Source organism: Chelon labrosus (genome assembly GCF_963514085.1).
Source record: "Chelon labrosus genome assembly, chromosome: 3".
NCBI classification, from domain to species: Eukaryota; Metazoa; Chordata; class Actinopteri; order Mugiliformes; family Mugilidae; genus Chelon; species Chelon labrosus.
This window is the reverse complement of record NC_140339.1, coordinates 666,326-680,218: the sequence shown is the minus strand read 5'-3', so window position 1 is coordinate 680,218 and position 13,893 is coordinate 666,326. Positions and strand designations below refer to the sequence as shown.

The 13,893-nt window shown below is 48.0% G+C and overlaps 2 protein-coding genes across 2 annotated transcripts; one reads left to right on the top strand and one right to left on the bottom strand.

Annotated features, from left to right (window-relative positions):
* Nucleotides 1-4,298: 4,298 nt before the first annotated feature.
* Nucleotides 4,299-8,157, bottom strand: LOC311485760 (calcium and integrin-binding family member 2-like; the record flags this gene model as incomplete). The annotated part of the gene is made up of 5 exons (XM_084541365.1): nt 4,299-4,802; nt 7,125-7,272; nt 7,381-7,492; nt 7,820-7,854; nt 8,107-8,157. 5 exons carry the CDS (start codon nt 8,155-8,157, stop codon nt 4,576-4,578), a joined length of 573 nt encoding a protein of 190 aa, XP_084397491.1. The 3' UTR covers nt 4,299-4,575.
* A 674-nt stretch (nt 8,158-8,831) lies between these two features.
* Nucleotides 8,832-12,800, top strand: LOC311485757 (isocitrate dehydrogenase [NAD] subunit alpha, mitochondrial-like). Its single transcript, XM_084541362.1, has 11 exons — nt 8,832-8,905; nt 9,854-9,919; nt 10,204-10,287; nt 10,477-10,591; nt 10,659-10,846; nt 11,151-11,284; nt 11,392-11,494; nt 11,642-11,706; nt 11,787-11,871; nt 11,957-12,109; nt 12,352-12,800. Exons 1-11 carry the CDS (start codon nt 8,879-8,881, stop codon nt 12,433-12,435), a joined length of 1,104 nt encoding a protein of 367 aa, XP_084397488.1. The 5' UTR covers nt 8,832-8,878; the 3' UTR covers nt 12,436-12,800.
* Nucleotides 12,801-13,893: the final 1,093 nt, after the last annotated feature.

The following is a 13,893-nucleotide window of genomic DNA, read 5'->3' as shown; positions in this document are numbered from 1 at the left end:
TATTATGGACGGTCCTATGTCCATTCCCTGGATGTTCACCAGTCTGTGTGTTGTGAGTTTGTCTCCATCATCTCCTTGTTTTTACTCACGTTCAGCTGGAGGCACCAGACGTCAAACTCTCTGAGTTCTCTATAGTCTCCATCGTCTCCATCCTGGATGAGGCCAGCGAGAGTCATCTGAGAGTTTCTGTAGATTACAGCTGGTCCAGAGGTGTCTGAGGTCATCAGTGTAGAGGGAGAAGATGGAGGGAGCCAGGACAGTTCCCTGAGGACCACCACATCAGACGCACAGTCCCATGTCATCACATACTGAGGTCTATTGGTCAGGTCGTCCAACATCCAGGATGTGAGGTGGTGGTCAACTCCTCAGGATGAGAGGCTGGATGGTGTTGGAGAAATCAAAGAGCACGACTGTGGCGGTGCTAACAGTGCTAACAGTGCTAACATGCTGAGTGTGGAGGTTCACTGGGTTCAGAGTGAGTCTGAGCTCCCTCTGCTCTTATTAAACTTCACCTGCTGTTCAGTCTGCTAACACTCGTTCATTCAGATTATAATGAACACCTGCAGCAGCACATCAGGACCTCCTTCATTGTGAAAATACCTGAGGATGTGAAGGAGGAGGTGGAAGAACATCTGAAAGATTTTTCTGGGTCAGGATGATGGGGAGGACATGGACGGCTGACCTGGATCTGCCCCGACACAAAGACTCTCCTCCAGGATATAAAGGAGGAGGACGGAGCATCAGTGGAGTCTGGAGGAGACGAATCAGTCCACCCAGTCTCAGCTGAAACCACCACAGTGTGCATCCACTGCAAACTCCCCGACCAGCCACCAGCTCCAGACTCTCCCTACACAGACACGGTCCTGGACTTCACCTCATCCACATCCACACATTACCTCCATCACTTCCTGTATCAGCCAATCAGAGTGAGCTCTCTGACAGAGGTCTAACCAGAACCAACGGAGCAGGACAGAACCAGAAACTCTAGAACCATAGAACCATAGACAAACAGGCCGACTGATGACTCTGAGTTTGTTCATTAGGTCACAGATTTACACTCCACCATCTAGAGATAATATTAAGAACTAAGAACATCAGGTACTTTTTAATATTTCCTCTTCTAAGCTGCTGATTAATGTCATTATTATTTTTTGGAAGTAAAAAGAATTGAATGTGATGAATTACTGATTTTGGTATTATATTTTTTTATTTTAAAGCTGCAATTTTTTTTTTTTTTTTTTTTTAATTAATTTGAACTTTCTGCCACAAATGAACAAAAAAAAAAGGCAGAAAAAAAAACTTAGGTTCCACCGAGATTTGAACTCGGATCGCTGGATTCAGAGTCCAGAGTGCTAACCATTACACCATGGAACCACACGAGGTCCCGCGGCCGGATTTATGGTTTTTAATGGTTGGACTGACACACATGTAGATTTGTCTTCATGTCCTCAGATATTATTCATTGAGACCGTCTCATTTATTAATGATTAATAAATGAATAATTTTCTGCTGTATTTAAATCTATTTGTCTTAATTCTGCTGCAGTTTCTTCTCCAACCACCAGGTGTCAGTGTCACACAGCAGACAGGTGAGGAGCTGTATGACCTGCAGCTCTCTGTGAGGAGCACCTGCAGAAAAACATTCATTCATTCATCCATGCATTCACTCACTCACTCACTCATTCATTTCTTCTTACAATATCGTTTTATAGGACCAGGAGCAGCTGAATCCTGCTGCTTCCACCAGAGATCACCTCTAAGAGCTGGAGGACATCAATCCACCAACACAACGCTGGAGTCCACTCCGTCCGTCCTCATTTAGTCCAGAAGGAAGGACGGACTGGAGCCGTCATTGACTCTGAGCCTCATTTATTGGTTCAGTTTGTCTCACTAAGAGTTTTTATTTCATCTCTGATCAACGATCACACATCTAACCCTCCTGAGCTGTGAGTGAGCGCCCCCTGCTGACAGAGTTTCCTCTGAGGCCTTCAGCTCCCTGGTCCTGGTCCTGGTCCTGGTGTTGGTGTGTTAAATAAGGCTGGACTATAATCAATGGATGTCTCTGTCTCTGTGTCCGTCTCAGAGGATGTCTCTTGTTGTCTCAGAGGATGTCTCTGTGTCCGTCTCAGTGGATGTCTCTTGTTGTCTCAGTGGATGTCTCTTGTTGTCTCTGAGGATGTCTCTTGTTGTCTCAGTGGATGTCTCTTGTTGTCTCTTGTTGTCTCAGAGGCGGTAGCAGGAGGCCGAGTGCTGCAGCAGCAGGACCGGTCGTCTCCACAGTCGACTGCTCAGGATAATCAGGACGAATGTGCTGCAGCATCAGCTGCTGCAGGACGATCAGCTGGTCCACACTCCTCCTCCAGACCTTTAACACTTCATTCATCGTTCCACTCTGTCTGATCCTCAGGTCGTTTATGTGAAATATTCATGTCATTCACAGAGTTTATTCAGCTCCCACCAGCCGTTTAGTCTCACGTCATCTCGTCCATGAGCCTCTGTGATGCTGTGATCTTTCAGTTTCTATGAATCAGTGTGTGGACGTCCATGCTGTGTCTCACGACTCAACAATGATGTCCTGTCCACACTGATCACAGCTGTGTCGTGTTCCTGTGATCGTCATAAACAGTCTGACTCTTAACCTGTACACTGAGAACATGACTCTATCTGTGTTCTCAGAGAAAAGCATCAGAACAAGTCTTTATTAGAACGACAGAGAGCTGATTTACAGGAGAGATGACAGAGAGCCCTTCCTTCTACTTAGCTACAGTTTACTATGATTGTCATTATGCACCAGAAGGCTTCACTGAACCAGCCGCTACAAGCAGTTACCAACATGCACTTCATCAACAAAGATTGCATAGCTCTTCACTGTTTGCCCTTTAAATGTGTGCTTTTAGAGAGAATCCAGGCCCAACGTGGCCTTTCTGCAAAGCACTGAAGTCAGAAACGTCCCGCCGTCTCCTCCCAGATGTGTCTCATCTGCTCCAGATGTGTCTCAAAAGACACATGTCCCTGTGCAGAGAGGACTCAGTCCCGTCTCAGTTCAGTTCAGAGTCTGTCCAGAGAAAGTCTCCATGCAGCGAGAAACACCTGAATCAGACTCCGACTCCTCGGTAGAAAGGACAGGACCTGAGTCGAGGTGGAAACAGGGTCGTAGTGAGACATCTCTCCTCTGCAGGATCTCAGCCGTGACGTCTCATATTCGTATGTGGAAGTTACTGCAGACAGAACAAAACAGAGGATGAAGTATTTCTGGTAAATGATTCACAGTCAATTCAGATTCTTCTGTGATTCACATTCGTTTGATTCGTACAAATATAAAAAACTGTGGTGAACTTTTCCTCATGTTGTACGAGGACACACCGCAGGGACATTTATTTACAGTATAGAACTAGTCCCAGCTTCCTCCACTAAGACTCCTAAAAGACTCTTCTAAGACTCTTCTAAGATTCCACTAAGACTCCTAGAAGACTCATCAAAGACTCATCTAAGACTCATCTAAGACTCCCCTAAGACTCCTCTAAGACTCTTGTAAGACTCCTCTAAGACTCATCTAAGACTCCTCTAAGATTCTTCTAAGACTCCTCTAAGACTCTTCTAAGACTCCTCTAAGACTCCTCTAAAACTCATCTAAGACTCTTCTAAGACTCCTCTAAGACTCTTCTAAGACTCATCTAAGACTCATCTAAGACTCTTCTAAGACACCTCTAAGACTCTTCTAAGACTCATCTAAGACTCTTCTAAGACTCATCTAAGACTCATCTAAGACTCTTCTAAGACTCCTCTAAGACTCCTCTAAGACTCATTAACGGTGTTTGGTCCCTGGACATAGACTCCCGTCCTCAGTGATTGTCTTGTCTCCCTCGTTAACGTCCCTCCTCAGCTCTGCTTCCTCTCTCGGCCCGTCACAGTAACATGGATGACTCAGCAGAGGAGGTCACCCTGTAGCTTCACAGAGTCGTCGCCATGGTAACCACCACCCCAGAGAATCATTTCCAGCTAATATCTGTGAGCGGCGGTCAGACAGATTTATGACTCAAATCACTGACTGGATTAACTCAGCCCTCCTCCTCCTCCTCCTCCTCCTCCTCCTCTTCTTCTTCCTCTTTTTTGTTCCTTCTCTTCTTCCTCTTCTGAGTGATGGACCGTCAGACTCTGATTAAGCTGAACTGTTGGTGGTTTCATCATTCATTCATCGTTCCAGTCTCTTTGTGTAGTTTATGGTTCAGATGCTGCTCCTTCATTCAGCTCCTTGCAGCTTTAAAGCACAGTGTTGATGAATGCATTGATGACTGTCTGACCTGATCTGAACTATTAAAAGGTGAAGAGCAGCTGAAGTCTGACGTCAGCACGACACAAACAACTTAAACCCTCTAAAAGTCTCAGGAGTCTCCATTGACCCAAACAAAATGATGAAAAAGATTTCAAAACCATGAAGAAGAACAGAAGACAGAGACTGCTGACCCTGAGACGTCTGAACAAACGAGATGTTTCTGTCTCTGTCACTGTCTTTTCTTAAAGTCAGGTTTCAGTCCTGAGTAGTTTGGCGGTGACTGGAGGTAAGAGCAGTCGTTCACTAAAGTAGAAATGAAAACCAGAGACTGTACCTCAGAAAGTCTGGAGCCTTGGAGATCATGTTCTCAAAGTCTGCGAAGGACAGCTTGCTGTCTCCGTCCAGGTCGGCCTCCTCGATGGCCTTATCACACACCAGAGTGACCTCCTCCGCCGTCAGCTCGCCTTTGGTCAGCTTGTTCAGGGTCTTCTCCAGGTCCTCCTTACAGATAAAGTTGTCCCTGTTGAAGTCTGAACCAGAACCACAAGAGTCTGCTCAGAGGAACCGAGACACGGGGACGTCCAAGAACAGCTGCCTTTGTCAATCTTCATTTTAGTAACATCTTAACTGAGTTTACCGAAGTCTACAGATAATTAATTTTCATTTCATTTATATTTGTGGACATCTTATGTTATTTGTTGTCGTCTGTGGTAGTCTGTTGTCGTCTATGGTAGTCTGTTGTTGTCTGTGGCAGTCTGTTGTTGTCTGTGGTAGTCTGTTGTCGTCTGTGGCAGTCTGTTGTCGTCTGTGGTAGTCTGTTGTCGTCTGTGGTGGTTTGTTGGTGTCTGTGGTAGTCTGTTGTTGTCTGTGGCAGTCTGTTGTTGTCTGTGGTAGTCTGTTGTCGTCTGTGACAGTCTGTTGTCGTCTGTGGTGGTTTGTTGGTGTCTGTGGTAGTCTGTTGTTGTCTGTGGCAGTCAGTTGTTGTCTGTGGCAGTCTGTTGTCGTCTATGGTAGTCCGTTGTCGTCTGTGGCAGTCAGTTGTTGTCTGTGGCAGTCTGTTGTCATCTATGGTAGTCCGTTGTCGTCTGTGGCAGTCAGTTGTTGTCTGTGGCAGTCTGTTGTCGTCTATGGTAGTCCGTTGTCGTCTGTGGCAGTCAGTTGTTGTCTGTGGCAGTCTGTTGTCGTCTGTGGCAGTCCCTTGTTATCTGTAGTAGTCTGTTGTTGTCTGTGGCAGTCAGTTGTCGTCTGTGGTAGTCTGTTGTCATCTGTGGCAGTCAGTTGTTGTCTGTGGCAGTCTGTTGTCGTCTGTCGCAGTCTGTTGTTGTCTGTAGTAGTCTGTTGTTGTCTGTGGTGGTTTGTTGGTGTCTGTGGTAGTCTGTTGTTGTCTGTGGCAGTCTGTTGTCGTCTGTGGCAGTCTGTTGTCATCTGTGGCAGTCAGTTGTTGTCTGTGGCAGTCTGTTGTCGTCTGTCGCAGTCTGTTGTTGTCTGTAGTAGTCTGTTGTTGTCTGTGGTAGTCTGTTGTTGTCTGTGGCAGTCTGTTGTCGTCTGTGGCAGTCTGTTGTCATCTGTGGCAGTCAGTTGTTGTCTGTGGCAGTCTGTTGTTGTCTGTGGCAGTCTGTTGTCGTCTGTCGCAGTCTGTTGTTGTCTGTAGTAGTCTGTTGTTGTCTGTGGTGGTTTGTTGTTGTCTGTGGCAGTCAGTTGTTGTCTGTGGCAGTCTGTTGTCATCTGTGGCAGTCAGTTGTTGTCTGTAGTAGTCTGTTGTTGTCTGTGGCAGTCAGTTGTCGTCTGTGGTAGTCTGTTGTCATCTGTGGCAGTCAGTTGTTGTCTGTGGCAGTCTGTTGTCGTCTGTCGCAGTCTGTTGTTGTCTGTAGTAGTCTGTTGTTGTCTGTGGTGGTTTGTTGTTGTCTGTGGCAGTCAGTTGTTGTCTGTGGCAGTCTGTTGTCGTCTGTGGCAGTCTGTTGTCATCTGTGGCAGTCAGATGTTGTCTGTAGTAGTCTGTTGTTGTCTGTGGTGGTTTGTTGGTGTCTGTGGTAGTCTGTTGTTGTCTGTGGCAGTTCGTTGTTGTCTGTTGCAGTCTGTTGTTGTCTGTGGCAGTCTGTTGTCGTCTGTGGCAGTCCGTTGTTGTCTGTGGTAGTCTGTTGGTGTCTGTAGTAGTCTGCTGGTGTCTGTAGTAATCTGTTGTTGTCTGTAGTAGTCTGTTGGTGTCTGTGGTAGTCTGTTGGTGTCTGTAGTAGTCTGCTGGTGTCTGTAGTAATCTGTTGTTGTCTGTAGTAGTCTGTTGGTGTCTGTGGTAGTCTGTTGGTGTCTGTGGTAGTCTGTTGGTGTCTGTAGTAGTCTGTTGTCGTCTGTAGTAGTCTGTTGTCGTCTGTGGTAGTCTGTTGTTGTCTGTGGCAGTCTGTTGTCGTCTGTAGTAGTCTGTTGTCGTCTGTAGTAGTCTGTTGGTGTCTGTAGTAGTCTGTGGTCGTCTGTAGTAGTCTGTTGTCGTCTGTAGTAGTCTGTTGTCGTCTGTGGCAGTCTGTTGTCGTCTGTAGTAGCTTGTTGTCGTCTGTAGTAGTCTGTTGGTGTCTGTAGTAGTCTGTGGTCGTCTGTAGTAGTCTGTTGTCGTCTGTAGTAGTCTGTTGTCGTCTGTGGTAGTCTGTTGTCGTCTGTGGCAGTCTGTTGTCGTCTGTAGTAGTCTGTTGTCGTCTGTGGTAGTCTGTTGTCGTCTGTAGTAGCTTGTTGTCGTCTGTAGTAGTCTGTTGGTGTCTGTGGTAGTCTGTTGTTGTCTGTGGCAATCTGTTGTCGTCTGTTGTCGTCTGCAGTGGTTTGTTGGTGTCTGTAGTTTTGTATCTGAGTTGTATCCTTGGTGTTACCGTAGATCTTGAAGGCGTAAATGGTCTTGAGTTCTCTGGGTGAAGTTTCACAAAGTGCAGAGAACATGTCGACGAAGTCGTTGAAGCTCTGGTTCCCCTGACCGTCCTCAGAGAACGTCTCCACGATCCTGTCCCTGAACGGGTTCTCCTGTCACACACACGCAAGTAGGTTGTGTATATTGTGTATATTGTGTATATTGTATATATTGTATACGTTGTGTATATTGTGTACATACATGTTGTGTATGCTGCGTACCTTCAGCTCAGGCATGCTGATGATCAGTGTCAGTGGAACTCTGATGTCTGGGTTGTTGGTGTAGTCCAGAGGAACCAGATGTGGAGCCAGCTCACGATATCTGCCGTGTAACCTGCAGCAGGAAACATCTGGATTAACTCACAGACACACAGGACAGCAGACGACAACGACACGTCAACGTCCTCCTTCACTGACACTGACCCACCTAACACCTGTGTGTCACGTGACTGAGCCTCAGCTCTTCATCCAGACTCTTCCTGACTTCCTGTATAGATGTCACATGACCTCACCTGTGTCACCTTCAGTCAGGCCTTGGTGTTTTATCTGTGCTTCCTAAATGTCGTTGACCTGGAACATGTGATGCTATAGCCCTGCGGCTCCTCCTCTTCCTCACTGATGAAGCAAATACCTGCACAGTGCTGCCATGCTGGACACTCACCGCAGGATCTCCTTCCTGGTGAAGAAGGTGCAGTCCTGTAAACAAACAGAGACACAGTCAGAGCTGGTCCTCAGGGAGGATCTGCTTTCAGCTCATCACTCAGCAGCATCAGCAGGATGCAGAGGAGGCTGCAGCTCAGCCAATCAGGACGGAGCAGACCTGCTCCCATCTATGTTCTATGTGCTCTCTATGTTCTCTGTGTTCTATGGAGGAACCGCATCCTCAGCTCCGTCTCCGCTCGCTGCTTAAACCCTGCTCCTGCCTCCTGTTGTCGGGGTAACGGTCACCTGATAGGCCTCCAGCTGCTCGTCGGTGAAGGTTGTCTGCTTGTTGCCCATCCTGCGCGGCGGATCCTCCCATCACACAGCTGCATCACACTGGAAGTGACCGCTGCTCCGAGCTCGGTCTACATCCGGCAGCGGCTCTGACACGGCCGGACATCCAGGCTCCCGATCCGGCGACGAGTCTGCGGAGGGTCGCAGAGGAAGATGAAGGAGGAGGAGGAGGAGGAGGAGGAGGCGGAGGAGGAGGACCAGCCTGCCTGATGCCTTCAGGGGACGCTCTGAAAAGTCGCCTTTCATGACTTGGGCGCATTGTTCAGAGGATTAAAACATCATGAAACTAAATCTAATTATCATTTATCAAAAGGTTTCTAAGGAGCCATGCGGCCAGGATGTTAAAAGATGAAATTCAAATAAACTCTGATGAACACACAGAAGTCATACATGTTTGATCATCCTTTCAGTCTCTCACGTCTTTAGTGAGAACTGATAACACTGTGGAACATGCTGAGCTTTATTATTGATTTTATAACATTTACTGGTGATTATGTCGAAATAGTCGTCCTGTTCTAATATTACATTTTATTTTATTATTTTAGGAAAACAAGAAACATAAGTTTGTCGGTTTGTCCCTGTCTTATCTGTCTTATCTGTCTATCGATCTATCTTAGTGAGTCATCTTGCTTGTAGAGGATCTTTGTCCCGCCTGGTCCCCAGCAGCAGGACGGAGTGAGCCATCTTCCCTACATAGGATCTTTGCCGGCTCTTCCTCGGTAGGATGGCAGGAAACATGTGGAGGTCAATGGTGAGAAGAATAAGCTTTAAAAGCGGATTTAAATCATTAACACAACATTCATGGATCCTGAGCGGGTTCCTCTGAGTGAGCTCGAGTGTTTCTGTATCTCTGTCGATCTCTTCTTTCTCTCTGCGGGTTTTTTCTCGCCCCTTTAGCAGGTTAGCTTCTTAGCTAGCAGCCTGTGTCCTTCAGCGGGATGACAGCTGCTGCAGCTAACGGGGCTAATTCAGCTAACGGAGCTAATTCAGCTAACGGGACTATTTGAGCTAACGGGGCTAAGTCAGCTAACGGGACACCCATGACATTATTCGCATGTTCTCTTTAACCGGAGTGAAACTTTTCGTCACGGTTACTTTTCCGCCGGTTAACAGCCGCGTAGACCCGGCGCTACGCTCTAAGTTCAGCTTAGTTCAGGATGGCGACCCACACCAAACTGCGTTTATAAATATACCAGTTTAAGGTTCCGTTTAATTTAGTTTAAAACCCATAGAGTGTATTAATCAAATTAAGAGTTGGCATAAAAGCTGAGTGTTTTCTTCTAAATTCGGCATAAATTAAAGCCACCATGGAGTTAGTAATTCAATTTTAAAAGTCTTAGTTCCGATGTGAGCGCAGACACTTTATCTGATGTTGCTCATCACCAGACTCCGTTTAAAACTCGGCGAATTTAAGATTAACGTGGAGTTTGTGTAAAATCTGCATGTATTTAACAACTTAACAACGTCTAAACTCACTGAAGATAAATTCGGCATAAATTAAATCCACCACACAGTTGGTAATTATATTGAGTTGTCATAAAAACAAATGTGACACTGATCCAAACAAGTTAATGTTTAAAAGCGTTTTATTACTGTCAGCAGAGATTGAAGCTGTATTTGACCACAGAGAGTCCAGATGTTGTAAAACTCATTCAGACAACAATCTATTCATGACGTGACCTTCTCCTGTCTCCTACAGCTGACCCAGGTGGTGGGGGGTGCAGTGAGGAGACCCGCCCTGTCTTCAGCTTCCTTTTCCAGAGGGGTGAGTAGTTCAGGGTCAACCTGACACCGTCCCACACTGGTCAACACAACAACAACAACAGCAGCAGCACAGACTGTACAGATACACGACATCAGCCTGCAGGAACATCTGTCAATAAATAAATAAAGATGATCTCCTTCACGTTAAATGATTGTTATTATATGTTTATTATAGTTGTATAATAAACGTATAATTGTAGACGTTTAACAGTTTGATTTGATGAGTCAGACTAAACTCTGCTCATCAGAGGAGTTACTGACTCGCTGTTATTTCTCTCCGTGCAGATGCAGACGGTCACGCTGATCCCTGGGGATGGAATCGGTCCAGAGATCTCCAGCGCCGTCATGAAGATCTTTGAAGCAGCTAAAGTGAGTGAACACCTTCAGGCTGTCACTCTGACTCTGTTCTGTTCAGGTGTGATCAGGGGCCCGGGGCCCGGGGCCTGGGGCCCGGGGCCTGGGGCCTGGGGCCGCTACCTTCTGCTGCAGCTGCAGAACATTTAGAGAAATGATCTGATGACTATAATGATGATTAAACATCAGCTCTCTCACCTGCAGGCTCCCATCAGGTGGGAGGAGAGGAACGTGACGGCGATCAAAGGTCCCGGCGGGAGGTGGATGATCCCCCCCGACGCCAAAGAGTCCATGGACCGGAGCAAGATCGGCCTGAAAGGTCAGCAGATGTTTCTTAGATCTTCAGCTCCTCTGAACGCTCTCAGCTCACCAGCTTTGTCCTGCAGGACCCCTGAAGACGCCCATCGCCGCCGGCCACCCGTCCATGAACCTGCTGCTCAGGAAGACCTTCGACCTCTACGCCAACGTGCGTCCCTGCGTCTCCATCGAGGGCTACAAGACGCCCTACACGGACGTGGACCTGGTCACCATCCGAGAGAACACCGAGGGCGAGTACAGCGGCATCGAACACGTGGTGAGTGGACCGGAGTCGGGTCGGAGGCCGTGTGGCGGCGGGCGGTCGGGCAGCTGTTGACATCTGGATTTAACTTTAATCTGTCTGATCAGTTAGAGTCTCTGCAGGGCTGCAGGTCTCAGAGCAGTTACATCAAATCAGAAATAAATGTTCAGATGTTTCATCAGAGAAATCTCCAGCATCTGATTTAAAATCAATAATTAAAACCTGTCATCAGAGATGGGATCAGTTTAGACCTTCATCTCTTCGTCTCTGACCTTCGTCTCCTCGTCTCTGACCTTCGTCTCTCGTCTCTGTGTCGTAGATCGTGGACGGCGTCGTTCAGAGCATCAAGCTGATCACGGAGGACGCCAGCAGACGCATCGCGGAGTACGCCTTTGAATACGCCAGAAACAACCAAAGAACCAGCGTGACGGCCGTCCACAAGGCCAACATCATGTGAGTCGGCTTCTTCTTCTGTGGTTTTAATCACTGACTGTCCTCTCTTCTTCTTCTTCTTCTTTTATTTCACGTTGCTGATGATGATCTGCGTGGTGTCTCTGCAGGCGGATGTCCGACGGTCTGTTCCTGAGGAAATGCCGCGAGGTGGCCGAGAACTACAAAGACATCAAGTTCACTGAGATGTACCTCGACACCGTGTGCCTCAATGTGAGTTCACAGAGCGACGCGGGTTTGAATCCCGGCCGAGGTTAAAAGCAGACGTCAGCTGATGGTTTGATGGTAGATTCCTGCAGATGTTAAAACCTGAAGTGAGGCGATCTGATAATGAGTTGATCCGTGTCGTGTCGTCTCCAGATGGTTCAGGATCCGACCCAGTTCGACGTCCTGGTCATGCCCAACCTGTACGGAGACATCCTGAGGTCAGTGTTTAACCTTTAAGCCTCAGTCAGCTGCTCTGAGGCCGAGGCCGTCACGCTGTGGTCATGTGACTGTGTTTCAGTGATCTGTGCGCCGGGCTGATCGGAGGACTCGGGGTCACCCCCAGCGGGAACATCGGCGCCAACGGAGTCGCCATATTTGAATCGGTTTGTTGAAGCTTTATTAACAGCTGTTTGTCAGACACTCCAGCTGATGAGGGAGGAGCTTATTGTGAGTGTGTCGGTGCTGCAGGTCCACGGCACCGCCCCCGACATCGCCGGCATGGACATGGCGAACCCCACGGCTCTGCTGCTGAGCGCCGTCATGATGCTGCGTCACATGGGTCTGCACGACCACGGCAACAAGATCCAGACGGCGTGCTTCGACACCATCAGAGACAAGAAGGTGAGTCTCTCCACGCTCCTCACACAGATGGACATGTTTCCATGACGATCTGACCCTGACCAATCAGAGGACGACAGGAAGTGAAGCAGAGCAACAAAGGACTCAGATTCTCAGGATCTCAGTGTCCTACCAGATAAATAGAGGATCCATGTAGGACAGTCACCACGTGGTCGTTGCTCAGAATCTCATAAAAACAATATCAGCTGTTCTTACTGATGATGATGATGATGATGATGTTTCAGGTGCTGACGAAGGACCTGGGAGGAAACTCCAAGTGTTCAGAGTTCACTGCAGACATCTGCCGTCGCATCCAGGATCTGGACTGAAGCTGCTGAGAGGGACGGAGGGACGGAGGGACGGAGGGACGGAGGGAGGGCACCCAGGAGTCTCACCCTGCCTCCCCCACCCACTGCTTGGCTGAGATGGTCTGAGCTGGGCGGGGCTTCTGTGGTGGGGTGGGCGGGGTTTCTTCTGCAGCAGCTTCCTCTGTGGTTAACATTCACAGAGAACATACGCACAACTTTCACCTGACCAAGAATGCAGACTGAAGTCTCAGAGTAACACTCACGTCGCTCTGTTTGCATATTTACTATTTTTTTAACGGTAACTCTGCAGCTCTAGTGTTTATTTATTGTTTCTACTTCCTGTTACTGCTCTCTTCTCTTCACTGATCCAGAAATATAGAAACGTCTAAAGCAAACTCGTCTCCTCTGTTTTTATGTTTCACCTTTAAAGAAAATAACCTGAACGAGGAACCACCTGGTTCTCCATGAGACCAGCTGTTGTGTTCTTTATTAACTGAACCATGTGAGTAGAGGTGACAGACTAAAGTAAAGGTCACTGGTGATTGGAGTCAACTTCAGATCATAGCAGGAGAAATCAATGTGGTGGGTTCATGGGGGGCTGGAGTCTATCCCAGCTGTCATTGGTCTAGAGGGGGGGTCCACCCTGGACAGGTCTCCAGTCTATCCCAGCTGTCATTGGTCTAGAGGGGGGGGGGGTCCACCCTGGACAGGTCTCCAGTCTATCCCAGCTGTCATTGGTCTAGAGGGGGTGGTCTAGAGGGGGGGTGTCCACCCTGGACAGGTCTCCAGTCTATCCCAGCTGTCATTGGTCTAGAGGGGGGGTCCACCCTGGACAGGTCTCCAGTCTGTCCCAGCTGTCATTGGTCTAGAGGGGGGTGGTCTAGAGGAGGGGTGTCCACCCTGGACAGGTCTCCAGTCTATCCCAGCTGTCATTGGTCTAGAGGGGGGGTCCACCCTGGACAGGTCTCCAGTCTGTCCCAGCTGTCATTGGTCTAGAGGGGGGGTCCACCCTGGACAGGTCTCCAGTCTATCACAGGGCTAACACAGAGAGACACTCACACCTACGGCCAATTTAGAATCACCAATGAACCTAACCAGCATGTCTTTGGACGGTGGGAGGAAGCTGGAGTTAGTTTAATTGTTTCGTCGTGTGAAGGGAACTGATAAAGTTTCATTGCTGACTAAACTATCTGACAACCTTCTTGAATCTCTTGACCAGAGCAGCTACCTTCTCCTCCACATCAGCTTTATGTTGTTGATAGTTCAGACCTGACCAGTTGGACTCTGGAGGACAGAGGTCGTTGTGGAACTGAAATGCATTCTGGGATACTACAAGTTACCTCCTGATTGTCCTCCATATAAAACGGGCCAGAACACATCCAGGTGAACTTGGTCACATGTTCTTAGAGCTGGAGCAGAACTAGAACAGATGATGATCATAGTGTTGACGTCTGACACCAGAGGATCGTAGGCCACCAA

What these genes read in the sequence shown, in the direction of transcription:
- LOC311485757 (XM_084541362.1), top strand. Translation starts at nt 8,879, where the DNA reads ATGGCAGGAAACATGTGGAGGTCAATG. An exon ending in ACAGCGGCATCGAACACGTG is followed by an intron (nt 10,847 to 11,150) that starts GTGAGTGGACCG and finishes TCTGTGTCGTAG; the next exon opens with ATCGTGGACGGCGTCGTTCA. An exon ending in TCGACACCGTGTGCCTCAAT is followed by an intron (nt 11,495 to 11,641) that starts GTGAGTTCACAG and finishes TGTCGTCTCCAG; the next exon opens with ATGGTTCAGGATCCGACCCA.